Source organism: Gracilinanus agilis, chromosome 3 (assembly GCF_016433145.1).
Source record: "Gracilinanus agilis isolate LMUSP501 chromosome 3, AgileGrace, whole genome shotgun sequence".
In the NCBI taxonomy this organism is placed as follows: Eukaryota; Metazoa; Chordata; class Mammalia; order Didelphimorphia; family Didelphidae; genus Gracilinanus; species Gracilinanus agilis.
In genome coordinates, this window is record NC_058132.1 from 228,162,458 (window position 1) to 228,177,783 (window position 15,326).

General features: G+C 33.8%; 1 protein-coding gene across 1 annotated transcript in view; it reads left to right on the forward strand.

Moving 5' to 3' along the window:
• Window positions 1-15,326, forward strand: part of COL5A2 (collagen type V alpha 2 chain) — a 182,186-nt gene that overhangs the window by 98,604 nt on the left and 68,256 nt on the right. The window contains exons 3-6 of the mRNA XM_044669074.1: window positions 430-443; window positions 10,014-10,046; window positions 10,860-10,892; window positions 12,875-12,928. Of these exons, the coding sequence (XP_044525009.1) occupies window positions 430-443; window positions 10,014-10,046; window positions 10,860-10,892; window positions 12,875-12,928 (134 nt within the window). The remainder of the gene's footprint in view (window positions 1-429; window positions 444-10,013; window positions 10,047-10,859; window positions 10,893-12,874; window positions 12,929-15,326) is intronic.

Below are 15,326 nucleotides of genomic sequence, written 5' to 3' on the forward strand. Positions count from 1 at the left end.
AAGTATGTGAGACTGAATTTGAATTCAGATTTTCCTGACTCCAGGGCTGGTGCTCTCTATTCACTTTCACTATACTACCTAGCTTCCCTATACATTGTTAATGAATTGTTCATATGCATGGGTTCTATTTACAATCCAATACTTTAATGAAGGCCATCTAAGTATTATTAATATTAGCTTAATAACACGGGATGTTGCAAAAGTATTTAATATGTTACATTTCTCTGAAACTTCTACCTAGCCATAAATTTAAGTAATTCCTACTTTTCAGAGTAAAGCCTTAAATTCAGTGAATTTTTGTCCATAACTTTAAGCTATTTCATAGTTAACATGGATTTCAAAACATTACTTAAAAGTATGATGTTTGCAAGTTCTTAGCTAGAATTTTTCAATAATAATAATGATATATTTATGCTTTTATTTTCATAGGTAGAGGAAGAAAGGTAAGTTCATGTTTCTTTTGTTTACATTTCTTTCATCATAATCTGTACCCATTTCTACCTAAGAGTTTTTCTTAAGAAACAAAATACTCTGCTAACATAAAGTCTTAGGATGACTATAATTATCTATCCTATTATTCAGTTACTGCCCCATTCAGCTAGGTAGGATTAGCTATATTATTATTATTATTATTATTAGATACTAGTTTCAGGAAAATTAATTTCTGTTTATTTATTGAGGACCTCTGATATATGGACTAGGTTCTTGCTATGGGTGATAGACAAAATGTACATGATTATTACCTTTAAATTAAAAATGTAAAAAAAATCTATGTTTTCACCTTGCTTAGGAAGAGAAGACATCACTTGAATAAATTATTGAAGACTATTAATTAATTTTATTAATGATATGGCATATCTAGTGTAGGTACTTGAAATTAATTGTTATTCTAACCAGAATTTGCCATGGAAATTAGAACCATGAACCTATTTCAAATGAAAGGAAGAGAATCCTATGATGAATGAAATTCACCCTATTTTTACTGTATCCTTAACCTACCTGAGATTAGGGTCAATTCCTGCCTCCTTATGGCTGCCACAGAGAGTACAGACATGGACCCAACTCTGCCATTAAGGAAGTTGAAAAATAATTCTACATACATCCTTCAAGCTCAAGAACTTCAAAAAAGTAGTGATGCCTTCATTGTGGGTACTTCCTTCACTGATGTAAATCCTGATACCAGGAAGAGGAAGTGGGCTGGTTATATATAAAAAAAAAACGAGGGAAAGCAGATGAACAGTTTAAATTCTTCATTGTGATGTAATGGATAGGCCACTAGAATCAGGAAGACTAGGGTTCAAATACTTACTCAATACCTACCTCAAATACTTACTACCTTTGTGATCCTGGTCCAGTTGAAACCTTCTTTGTGCCTCAGTGACATCATCTGTAAAATAATGGGCTGAATTTGGTGGCCTTTACACTTATTTCCAGCTCTAAATTTAGGATCATCTAAGATATATAGAATATTAAAATATATAGAAAAGATGCTTCGGTATGCTCTACATAAACCCTACAAAAAGGATTAGAAAATGTCAGGAATGAATTTCATGGAATGATAAGGTGAAGATAGAATGTGATCTGCTTTGTCATAGATCTATTGAAGTCCTGCTTTGATCTTGTAGCCCACATCTAACCTAATTTTTATTCCTGTTGGTCAAGCCTCTATCTTTTAACCAATTTCCTGGAACAAGGTGCATGTTTTTTTCTCTCAACATTCAAATTTCTGTTTTTGTTCTGTATTCCACTCTTGAATGTCCCCTGCCATGTGTCCCTTTACCAGTGGTTGGAATTCTATCCCGGATTCCCTAATCACCATGAATTTCTGCATTATTGGTACCTGCTTCCTAGTTTCCTGACATTAGGAATCTGATTGCCTCTACTTCTATGCCTACTGCCTAATGCCAGGATTGTTTGATTATAAGGTCTTTCTCCTCCCCAGGTCATCTATCTCTGGGCAACCATTGGATATCCTTGAAACAAAATGTCCTGTTCCTTGTTTTTATTATTGTTGTTTTGGTTTAGACATCCCAAAATTATACAGCCCAACACTCTATGTCTGTCTAACATGCCTTCTCTGGTCTAATTTTTCTTATCTCTGGTATGCTTCCAATTATAACAACTGCTTTAATGGGACATTCTTCTTGGTTGTCAGATCCAAGTATTTTACCTTAAATGAGGCTAAAATGCTAATCTCTGTGGCAAGCTTTTGACAGGTTACCAATTAGTTTCAATTATTTCCATTTTTGTAAGAATTGGCAGATTTTATTCTTTTATTTAAGCACATCGATCCTCTTGTTCAGTATCGATAGATAGTATATAGAAAAAAACTGCTCTTCATATTCATTAAAAACATTCAATTATAATAAAGACTAATTCATAGACCCATAAAAATCATAGAATCTCAAGGTTAGAAAGATTTTCAGAGATTATGTAGTTTAATCCACATTTAAAAAAAATCTTTCCACGCTATGCCTAACAAATGGTCATCTGCTCTTTACCTGAAGATTTCAAATGAAGGAAAATCTACCTCCATCCATGACAACTCATTCCACTTTGACATGATTCTAAGTGTTAGGAAATATATTCCCTGACAACGAGCTTAAATTTGTTCCTTTGTAGCTTCTACCCATTGCTCTTAGTTCTACCCTCTACCCTCAAGCAGAACACATCTAATCCTTCATCCATGGAATAATTCTTCAAATGTTTGAAAATAAAGAGGAGCCCAGATGAGGAATTAGGGGCTGCCACCCAGCTAAATTCTCCTAACATTTTCTTCAATATAACATTAAAGTAATCCCTCAAATAAAATTTTGGAGTGACAGTCAGAAAAATGTCAGGGTGAGAAATTTTTCCAGCTTTAGAAAATTTGAGGTCAGAAGTCCAGGAAGCCTATGTAAGGTTTACACATGTGGCTTTGGCACCAATGGCTGTGGCAACAGTGGCCAAAATAGCAGAAGTGCTCTTAGCCCAGAGATGGCAAAGGGGTCAGACAACTGGTCAGAAGGAGATTATAGGACTTTCCTTTACAGGCTCTTGGTGAAGATGGCACTGATTATCAACTGTATTGCTCACATGCAGTTCTGGGTCACAGTTCCAGGTTGGAGAAGAACACTGATGGCCAACCACAAGGAAGGAGAAGCCCTTTTCACATTTCCAAAGCAAAGAGAAACATGAGTATTTGGAAGTGCAGGGAACTGCGGGTCCTTCATGGGAAAAGAACAAAGTGTAGACCAGGAGAGCAATAACCATACCTCACCCAGGATCACAGCACTTTGGAAGCAACAAAAACTTGAAGATGACAAAACTACTTTTGAAAACAGTAGTATAAAAAACCTAAAGCTTTGGACAATCTCCCCAATCCCAAGGTAACACCCAATGTTTTAAAATTCAAAGGTAAGAAAAATAGGCTGGCAAAATGGGCAATTAACAACAAAAAATAATTGACTATAAAAGGCTACTACTCTGGCAGTGGAGCCCAAGATATAAACTCAGAAGAAGAAAACAATGCAAAAATAACTCCAAAAAAAAAGTCTCAATGAAAAATGTTGATTGGATCCAAACCAAAACATGAATCCAAGGAAAACTTAAAGAAATAGAAGAGTTGTAGACAAAAAAAATTGAGAAATGAAATTGATGCAAGAAAATTATGAAAGGAGAATTAATAGCTTGGGTAAAGAGACATAAAAATATTGGAGAAAATAAAACCTTTAAAAAAAACAGAAGTATCCAAATGTTAAAAGAGGTACAAAAATCTACTGAGGAGAATTTAAAAAGCAGGAAAAGGAAAATAACCTCTATGTCCTAAAATATTTATAGCATCTCTCTTTGTGGTAGCAAAGAACTGGGAATTGAAGGGATGGTCATTAATTGGGGGGAATGGCTAAAGTAGTTGTGGCATATGATTTTTATTGAATATGATTCACCCTAAAAATGATGAGCAGATTAATTTTTGAAAAAAACATAGAAAAACCAATATGAAATTATGAAAATTGAAATGAACAGAACCAAGAGAATATTATATATAGCTGTGTTGGTGAAGGCATGGCATGTGTGCCCTGCTGTATGATAGGAGGCTGCTCCATTCCCCCTCTCCACCATGCTTGAGGACAATTTTCACATGCCCCACCTCTCCACTCAGAAGCCCAAAATGAGCATGTACTCCCTCATTTCTCTGGGGTAATGTAAAGGATTCACAGGCAGCTTGAGGATGCAGATTAGGCATATAATCTTTAGAAGGCTTGCCAGTGCTTTTATATAGCAACAGAAATATTATTTAAAGAATGAATTGTGTACCCCAGAGAAAGAACTGATAAATAGAAACAAGTAAGATAGTTTTATACATACATATATATTTTTTGTCAAATGATGTCATCTATGATGGAGAGAGGGGGGAAAGGGAAGGAGTTAACTGGATATCTTAATGTAACCAACAAATAAATTTAAATTAAAAAAGCAGATTGGCCAAGTAGAAAAAGAAGTTAAAAATCTTAATGAAGATTATAACTTCTTAGAAATTAGAATTGAGAAACTTGAAGCTAATGACTCCTTGAGACTTCAAGAAACAATAAAACAAAGTCTTAAGAATAAAAACTAGAAGGAAATGTGAAATATCTCATCAAGTAAAGAGCTGACTTGGAAAACACATCAGTGAGAGATGACTTAAGAACTATTAGAAAATCCAAAAAGCAATAACAAAGAGCCTTGTCATTATATTTCAAGAAATTATGAAGGAAAACTGCTTTGATATATCCAGAGGGTAAAATAGAAATTGAAAGACTCTATCAATCACTTCCTGAAAGTGATCCCCAAATGAAAACTCCTAGGAATGTTATAGCTGAATTCTAGATCTCTCAAGGGAAAATACCTTAAGCGCCCAGAAGGAAACTATTCAAATATCATAGAACCACAGTCAGGATCATACAAAATTTAGTGACTTGCATGTTAAAGGAGCAGAAGACTTGGAATATAATATTCTGGAAGGCAAAGGAACTGAGATTACAACTAAGAATAACCTCCCAGCAAAACTGAGTAAAACTCTTCAAGGAAAAAAGAAATATTTAATGAAATAAAGAATTTCCAAACATTCCTGATGAAAAGTCTAGAGCAGAATATAAAAATTGGTATTCAAAGAGAAGACTCAAGAGAATCATTAAAAGGTAAACGTGAAAGAGTATTTCTAAGTGTCTAAAGTTAAACTATTAATCCTTTGTTTTGAAGAGTACTATTGACATCACAGAGTGATGACTTGTGCTTGAATTGGATTGAAGTGAAGCAGAGTTGCACAAAGTCCTCAACCTCAATCTCTCTTCCAGTCATCAAAAACCAGTGTCAACACAAAAGTCAAGATGACTGGTGAAGGCCCAGAATTCAGTGAATGACCTTGGCATCTTCAATATCTGACTAAGTGCTCCACAGCTTCTGTTTCAGTTGCCTTCAATGGGCATTGGAAATAATTATTTTCATCTGCCTGTTCTGCCTGAGGAAATCTTCATATGCTTTGGGTATACATCCCCCTAACTCACTGGTATTTTGGGGCTGTTGGTCACCCTCAACCTGGTTTTGCCTGTCTTCTGAGATGGTTTTATCGAATGTGGTTACTCCACATACTATAGCATCTTGGAGTCACAGATGAAAGTGGGCTCAAAGTAGATACCAAAAGTTATTGAGCAGCCCTCTAATGGGCTTGGAAAACCCTCACACCAATGATACTAGTCTTCCCTGAATATTCTATACAAATCTATGGAGCAGAAGAGTTTAGGAGAATACTACAGATTTTTAAAATTTAAATATTTTTTTTTTTTGGAAAAATTTTCCATGGTTACATGACTCTTTTTTTTAATCATTTAAATAATTTTTATTTTTTAGAAAAGTTATCATGGTTACATGATTCATGTTCTTACTTTCCCCTTCACCCCCCATAGTTTAACAAGACTTATTTCCAAATTGTTGATAGTTGCATAGGTGTAGTAGTTTCGGGTCTACATCCCCCAATCATGTCTGCCTCAACCCATGTGTTCAAGCAGTTGCTTTTCTTCTGTGTTTCCTCTTCTGTAGTTCTTCCTCTGAATGTGGGTAGTGTTCTTTTCCATAAGTCCTTCAGAATTGTTATGTATCATTGGATTGCTGCTAGTACAGAAGTCCATTACATTCTATTTTACCACAGTGTATTGGTCTCTGTGTACAATGTTCTTTTGCCTCTGCTCCTTTCACTCTGCATCAGTTCCTGGAGGTCTTTCCAGTTCACATGGAATTCCTCCAGTTTATTATTCCTTTCACCGCAATAACATTCCATCACCAGCATATACCACAGTTTGTTCAACCATTCCCCAATAAAAGGGCATATCCTTGTTGTCCAGTTTTTTGCCACCACAAAAATCTCCGGTCTGTTTATCTATGATCTATTTGGGGTACAGACCCAAAAATGATATGGCTGGATCAAAGGGCAGGCAATCTTTTATAGCCCTTTGATCATAGTTCCAAATTGCCATCTAGAATGGTTGGATCAGTTCACAACTCTACCAGCAATGCATTAATGTCCCAATTTGACCACATCCACTCCAACATTCATTACTCTCCACTACTATCATTTTAGCCAATCTGCTAGGTGTGAGCTAATACCTCAGCATTATTTTGATTTGCATTTCTCTAATTATTAGAGATTTAGAGCACTTTCTCATGTGCTTACTGATAGTTTTGATTTCTTTATCTGAAGATTGCCTATTCTTTTCCTTTGCCCATTTATCAATTGGGGAATGGCTTGATTTTTTTATACAATTGATTTAACTCCTTGTATATTTGGGTAATTAGACCCCTGTCAGAATTTTTTGTTATAAAGATTTTTTCCCAATTTGTTGTTTCCCTTCTGATTTTGGTAGCATTGTTTTTATTTGTACAAAAGATTTTTAATTTAGTATAATCAATCATCCCATTCACATTCAGAGTTATAATTCTCAGTTGTGTGTTCCCCAATATTTTGGTATCCTCTCTTATTTCTACCCCTTCTTCTTAGGCTGTTCCCTTTTAAACCAGTGATTTGTTTTAAACCAGCAACCCTTGTCCCCTCCCTTGATTTACTACCCTTTCTACCCCCACCCTTATTATTCCCATCTTTTTATTTTTAAGGCCTAATGAATTCCTTCTCCCTTCTCCTCTCCTCCCTTTTTTGACCTCCCCACTCCTCTGCTCCCCTTTGGTTTATCTCTTCTGACTTTCTCAGTAGGGTTAGATAGAGTTCTGTATCTCAATGGATAAAGCTACTCTTCCCTCTCAGGGTTAATTCCACTGAGAGTAAGGTTTAAATATTACCTCTTAATGCTCTCTTCCTCTACTTCTTATAATAGTATTCATCCCCTCCCATTCCCATTCCCTCTTTGTGTGTAATAGAATATCCTATTTTTCTTATTCATTCAAGTTTCTCTTAGTGTCATCTACTATTCACCACCCTCTTTCCCACCCACCCCCTAATCATCTTAGACCATTTAGTACTCCAACCTCACCCTATGAATAATTCTTCTAATTACTATAATAGTAGATACTAAAATAGTGAATAGGGTTCCCTACAGAGAATTACACATAACATTTCTCCATATAGGAATACAAATAATTAGATCTTATTGAAGCCCTTCAAGAGGCAAATTTAAAATTAGAGTCTTCTTTCTTTCCCCTCTGTTTCTTATTTACCTTTTAATGTTTCTCTTGGTTTTGTGGTTGGATATCAAATTTTCCATTTAGTCCTGGTCTTTTCTGTGCAAATACTTGGAAATCTTCTATCTTGTTGAATGTCCATACTTTCCCCTGGGAGTATATAGTCAGTTTTGATGGGTAGGTGATCCTTGATTGTAGACCCAGTTCTCTTGCCTTTCTGAATATCATATTCCAAGCCTTGTGGTCTTGTAGTGTGGAGGCTGCCAGATCCTGTGTGATCCTGATTGGTGCTCCTTGATATCTGAATTGTCTCTTTCTGGCTTCTTGTAAAATTTTTTTCTTTTACTTGGAAGCTCTTGAATTTGGCTATTATATTCCTGGGGGTTGTCTTTTCTGGGTGTAGTGTAGAGAGTGATCTATGGATCCTTTCAATGTCTATGTTGCCCTCTTGTTGTAGAACTTCAGGGCAATTTTGCTGAGTAATTTCCTTTAGTATGGAGTTCAAATTTCTATTAATTTTTGCTTTTTCAGTAAGACCAATGATTCTCAGATTGTCTCTTCTAGACCTGTTTTCTTGATCTGTCAATTTCTCAGTGAGATATTTCATGTTTCCTTCTATTTTATCAGTCTTTTGACTTTATTTTATTTGTTCTTGCTGTCTTGAGAGATCATTGATTTCTACTTACCCAATTCTGGTCTTTAGAGACTGGCTTTCTGCTATAACCTTTTGATTTTCCTTTTTGATTTGGTCTATCCTGTTTTCCAGCTGTTTGATTTTTGCCTCCAATTTGCTTATCAATTCTTTTGATTTTCAGGCATCTGTCTCCAATTGGGAGCTTCTGACTTTTAACCTGTTAATTTCTTTTTGAGCTATTTCCCAAATCTCTTCCATATTTCTCATGATCTCATATTTGAACTCTTTAAGAGCTGGTGACCAATTTTCATTTTTTTGGGAAAGTTTGGATATGATTACTTGTTTTTTCTCCTCTGCTGATTTCTCTCTTGTTTGGATTTTTTTCTGTGTAAAAGTCATTGAGTGTTAAAGATTTCTTCTTGATCTTTCTCTTTTGGGGTTCTTGGAATTGGCTTGCTATTGTTAGCTGGGTACCCTCTCAGATTTGTTGTCACACCCTTTAGGCTCCTAAGGTTTCAGGTCTAGTTGTTCTCAGGGTCAAGCCTCCTGGTAGTCTCCTTGCTTGTTCCTCTGCCTGAAGCTCCTTTAACAGTCTCAGGGAGCTGCTTCCACAGTCATGCACCCCTCTGCACTGGTTCCCCACCCAAGGTCCCCACCTGGGCTCAGGGTCCATGTCCAAGCCTGAGTCCACGCCTGAGCTCAAGGTCTGTGTTCAAAGTCTGGTTTTTTAGCTTCTTGGGGTCTTATGTCTTGGTAAGCTGCAAAGAATTTAATGAATGCCCCTAAATTGCTCTAACTCTCGTGTGCTGGCTTTGGCACTGTAGGTGGCGTGGGGGCAAGGGGGTTGCTCAGCTTGCTTTTTAGTGAGAGCTATTTCACCCCTTTATACCTCTGAAATGCCCCAATCCCACATACCTTCAACACTGCTCCCTATTGTGGGGTCCCTTTGTTCATCTGGATTTGTTTTTATATCCTCTTGAGGAGTCCTGTATGTGTGGGTTAGGAGAGGTTAAGCAGCTGCTTTTTACTCTGCCACCATTTTAACCTGGAACTAGCATAGATTTTTGAAGGCTAAATCTTGCTAAACTAATTTAATTTTTTTGATACTATATTCTATATTGCTTTAAGCAAATTATTATACTCTCATAGATAGGCTTAATAAATATGATCAAAACCTTATTCCTATAATTAGGTTGGCAAACAATAGATGATTAAGGTTTATGTCTAACAGAATAGGGTCTGTGCAGGAGAAGGAGCGGTAGGAATATGAGGCAGTGCGGAAGAGAAGAGTAGATTACCTCTGAGGCCTATTAGGGTTAATATCTATAAGGATGAAAGGAATGGAGAACATAGTCATTAAATCTGCAAATGTTATTAATTGAGGTTGGGTAGCTAATATAATTCAGAATACCTGATGATTTTATTTAAAGGTCCTATGAAAAGAATGAATTTTTATAAGGGAGAGTGGCTCAGGGTCAAAGAATGAAAATGTTAAAATGAATATTGATGTTAGGAAGGCATTGAAAGATTTTGCTTCTTTATAATCCTTTCTTATTGAGTACTCATTTTTGCTAAAAGAGTTAAAAATTCATTAACCAATATCCAGTTAGCTACACATAAAATATTATGTCCCTGTTTCACCTATTTTCCATTACAAAAAATGATGGTATTATTTAATATAATGTCATTAATAATAACAATTAATGATAACAAATAATTTTCTTCTTTATAGGGACAAAAAGGAGAACCTGGATTAGTACCAGTTGTAAGTACTTATTTTTCTACCCAATATAATTGTTATAGAATTAACATTTTATTTTTTATAGAAAAACATGTAAAAATAATTCTTGAGTTAAGAAACAACACTGGTATAACTCCATATGTGCAGGAGTTTATGTGTTAGTGATATTACTGGGATCTAAAATAATAAGTTCCTGGATTTTTTTACAACTTTATTTGCCAAAGGTAAAAACATGACATTTGAAAAATGAATTTCATTCTATAGTTGTGTAGTGAAGTTTTAGTGATCCATAAATGTGGGAATAATATTTTGATGATAACTCTACCATCCAGAGATAAAAGTGAAAAAATGTTTTATTATTTCACATTGAAAGAAATGAAAAGATCAATGAGGTTGATGAAATCTCACAGAATATCTTTAGATTTATAGGTTATTGGAAATCTGATATTTCTCTTTGATGGAACAAGAAAGATTTGTACATGTCACATAATAAAGCGAAGATGAATTAAACATTCATAGCTTAGCACTCTTTCTGATAATCACAAACAGTAAATGAGCAAATGAATTCTTGTTGTTTTCTGGAGGTGTTGATGTAGTGTTTATTGTGAGTCTTGAAATGCTAGAAGTTTAGATAATATTTCCTATTTACCTAGCCTTTCAATTCATGCCAATTTTAGATAGTTGAGGTGATTTAGAAATATGTAAGACTTTTGCTAGATCATAACTATCATGAAGATGGTTAGTACAGCCCATATTGATTTTCTCAAATACACTTTACTTTTATTCTTAGAACTCTGAAAAAACTAACATTTAATACTGATGATTTTATTTGTTTAGGTAACTGGGATACGAGGTCGCCAAGGACCATCAGTAAGTACTTTTGTAATTCTATATTCTTTGACAATATTGTGATGACAAGAATATAATGTTCAGGAGAATATGGTAAAATCCAAAGCAACTGGATTATTTAAAATCTAAAGCAAAGCAAAAAAAAAAAAAACAAAAAAAAAATCAAAACTGAATTAGCCTGCATATTTTTCAAAAAGTTTTTTAAAGAAAGAATTTCATCAGGAATAAATGAAATAAAAGATCAATTTGTCAAATATTTACCTCTGAGGACCAATTTATATTAGTTGATAAAGTTAATTTGCACATATTAGAGGTAGTAGGATGAACATTTTATTTTCAAAGCAAAAATTATAATTTCTGGTTATAATTTTTATGTTTAAAGTAATCTGCAGTTAGGAAGTATAGCAAATTTCTAAAAAAAAGTTAAGAAAATTCTTGTGCCTGTTGACAAAATCAATATACCTGAACCTTTGATTATTTACAGTTTTATTCTGGTAGTGAAGTTATAGAGAATAGTTAAGAAAAAAAAATTAGAATTCAGCATTATTTCCTCATGCCTCTGATTGATTTTGCTAATTGGTTAAGGATTGCTGATTGTTTTTTGGAGGACAAATGAATCTCTGAACAATGGATTTTTAATCAAATATCGCAAAATTGTTTTGAACTTAGCCTTAAATAATCTGCTTTGTTTCAAAGGTTTTAAACACACACACATTACAGAAAAAAATAAATTATCTTTAGTGAATTATGAATCTATAATGTCCTAATCCATTCAGTCAGAAACCTCTGTTTCAACCTGTCCTGGATTTTGAATTTAATGAGTTCATGATCTGATTTGTTAGGAAACTTTTGCTCTTCTCAAATGGTTCCAATCTTCAACTGAAGTGTGTCTTTTGTAGAAAAAGGTAGAGATGGAAGAACATTTTTCCCTCTAAAAATCAAAATTTCCATGAGCTTTGTTTGTTTCTATAGAAATTATATATTTGCCCTACTTAGGAGAAGCGCTAAAGTTTTGACATTTTTAGAACAATTTTGAACTCTCCACAAAAGTCCTCTTGTGAAATCTTAAAATGGCAAGAAAGTTCTATTGGATGCTCCACAAATATGCCAGCACATCCCAAGCTTGAGATGGTTCTGCTAGGATATATAGTTTCTGTGACTTAATGTCTGTAACTGAGGAGTAGACTGAAGTTCACCTATAAATACCATCAGCTACTAGTTTCATTTGGCAGTGGGAGATAGGAGGAGGAACTCATTGAATTATTTATCTAGGTATGAGATAGAGGGAAAATCCACATGAATGAAGTCATGAATCCTGAACTCTTTGGAGCAAGAAACTATAGCAATTAAAATCTGTGAAAATGAAATGGATATTCCATCCACAAGTAAGATGTGGATGAACTAATTAAAGAACATTTGAAGATATGTAAGTCATTAATTGGCTAAAAATTTTTTTTCTAAATTTCCCATTGGTTTCTTTGGGAATTCGGACAGCTCTTCTAGGGTGTCAGGTAGATAGTTGACAGTAATGAAGTTTAAGCTTTTCATTTTCTCTAATTTTTGAAATTTGAACCCTAAGTTGCACATTCAGAATTTAACAGTAATACAAGAGCTTCATCTTTTGGGATATGCATAGTAACAGACTGGTTCTGTGAATATTCCCATTTGCAACTTTTAACTATAACAACAGTAATTTTCTTTTGTCAATTTAATCAGCATGAACCGTGATGGAATCTGCTCCTGCTTCAATTTCTACCAGTTGCATTGATATATTGATAGACCTTATTAATAGATTGGGGAAAATAAATTGAGAACCATTCTTTAGAAATAATGGGCTATCCTCATAACACAATTTTATTTTCTATATTTTGCAAATTATATAAATAAAATACTTTTTAATGTGTTATCTTTCTTTTATCAAATAAGGTTTTAATTTTCAGCTTTGCATTATTGTATAAAATGTGTATACATTCATAAGACATATTTCTCTTTATTATTATTAGGGACCTCCAGGATCTCAAGGACCAAGAGGAGAACGAGGCCCTAAAGGAAGACCTGTACGTTTTTAATTGACTTTTCCATATATAGAAATATTCCCATGCCTGGCAAACCTGAAAGATTTTCAGTGATCTTAGAACAGTATATTTGTTTCTAGTCTGTCCTATGCCATTAGACATTTCAGGTTACTTCCTATTTGAAGTGGTTATGCAGGCATGGTTCTGCCTTACATTAAAAAAATTATAGTTAATTTATGCGTGATTGTAGGCAAATAAATCACTTTATCTCTCAGTCCTTGAAACATCTCTCTGATTCTCTAATTTACAGAGAGTTACTAATCTACATTGGTAAAAAAGAATTTCTCCACCAAGAATTCCCCCATACTAAAGGAATCACATGTCCAACCTCTTTCCCTCCATATAAAAAGGATATTTATAAGATATACATAAATGCTATGTGCTGGATCCTAGAGATCCCACCTCAAAATAACAAAGAACATGAGAAAGGAAATTATAGTACAGTGAATTGCTTTCAGATGTGATATTTCACTAGAAATGGATATTGCCAAGAATATCTTAAAATGCTGACCCATACAGGTGGTATTTCTATTCTATAGGATTTGTTGAAAGGTAAAATCAGAAGAGAAAAAAGATTAGATGATTTAAATTGTTTCAAGTATAATTATGGACTAAATTTTAGAATTTCCCCAGTAATTCTAAGTATTGAATACATAAAAATTATGATGCTATTAAAATTATTTTTTAAAAATGTCCTTACTGTAGCAAAACTAATGCCTTTTTAACTTTTTATTATATATAATGAATTTTATTATATGTACATAATACATATAATAAAATTCATTAAAGTCTTTAGAGTAAAATGATCTACTGTGCTCACTTGAATCTGGAGAATACATTAAAATACATTAAAACACATTAAAAAGCTTGTTAACTATTGCCCCCAGTAATATTCAGTACTAATACTCTTGGGTTCTCAGGGAACCTAAGAATATTTTCTTCCTGTTTTCTCACTCCTAACAGCCAGACTTTTCATATTCCCATTCTCTACAACTTAAATTAGAGTATGTTCTGAGAAGTAATGCCATCATTTACCTATGACTCAGTAGAATGTATATAAATAAATTTGTATCTTCTCTAGACTGTATCTACATTAGAGAAGTATCTGCAACTGTAACTGATTTTTGACCCCCTAAATATGTGGGGAGGGGAATGAGCTAAGGAAAGGAATGAGTCATATAAATGTATTTCCTAGAAGCTACAAAATTCATTCCACCTCTCATGCTGGAGTGCTTTGCTACATTCACCAGGCTGATAGCTTTCTAAGTCAACATTTTGACTTATCTATCACTGGTATGGAATCCCCCAATGCTACCCACATCAACATTCTGAATGGCTACGGGAGTCCCCTGCTCTGGAGCCTCCCATGATACATTTATCCGTAGCTACTCAATTAAATCATGATAGGTGAACCCCATCTCCATACATCAGTCTCTAGTTGTATCTTACTAGTTCAAGTTCAAAGTACTTAAAATGGTTGAATTTTATATATAATATCCAACAATTTCTTTATTCCTTCCTATTTAGGTTTTTTGTTCATCAGTAATGATTTTAGAAAAAAAAATACCTTTAGTAGTGGCTCCTCTTCTTTTTTTTTTTTTGCTTTCCCTTTATCAAAATCTTCCCTCTCTCTTTGCCCATACCTGCCTCATTGCCTTCCCCCATACTCATCCCAAATACTACAAGATGAGATTTTATATATTCAATTTATAATAATTAAAATTATAATAAAATTATTATATATGCATATTTATATTAATATGTATAATTATTATAAAACTCATACAAATTAAAATTTAAAAAATTCTAAGATTCTATTTATCTGTAGAAGATTCTAAGATTCTGGGAAACCCAGGGGAGACTGAGCTGGTGTCAACTATGGGTGTTAAAAGGCTGCCATCTAGTGGCAATCTTGAGATATTCCTTTTATTACTTTGAATTAAATTGTACTAGGGAAAGGAGTAACTTGTGGCACTGTATTTAATGAAACGAAAACATATAAATAGAAATGAATAATTATTTATGTACTTTAAGAATATGGATATATGATTTCTTGTTTCCGGTGTACACGTTAGCTGACTCTAGAACTTTTATAAAAATTGTTCTTCAGAATCATACATTATACCTTCAAAGTTTGTCAGATGAGAGAATCTGTGAATTTATTAAGTATTCTTTTTTGTTGTCATTAGAAACAATCTTATTTGCTAGGTTTAATCCAGGATAATTTTATAATGTTTATTTTCTTGTTTAAGACTTTTTTTTCCTTTATTTTCAAAATTCCAGTTCTATAGCTGTGCAAGCCTATAATTATTAGACAAGAGTTGACATCACAAAAGATTTGATTTGGATCTATTCACAAAGAATGATATTTATAGATCAG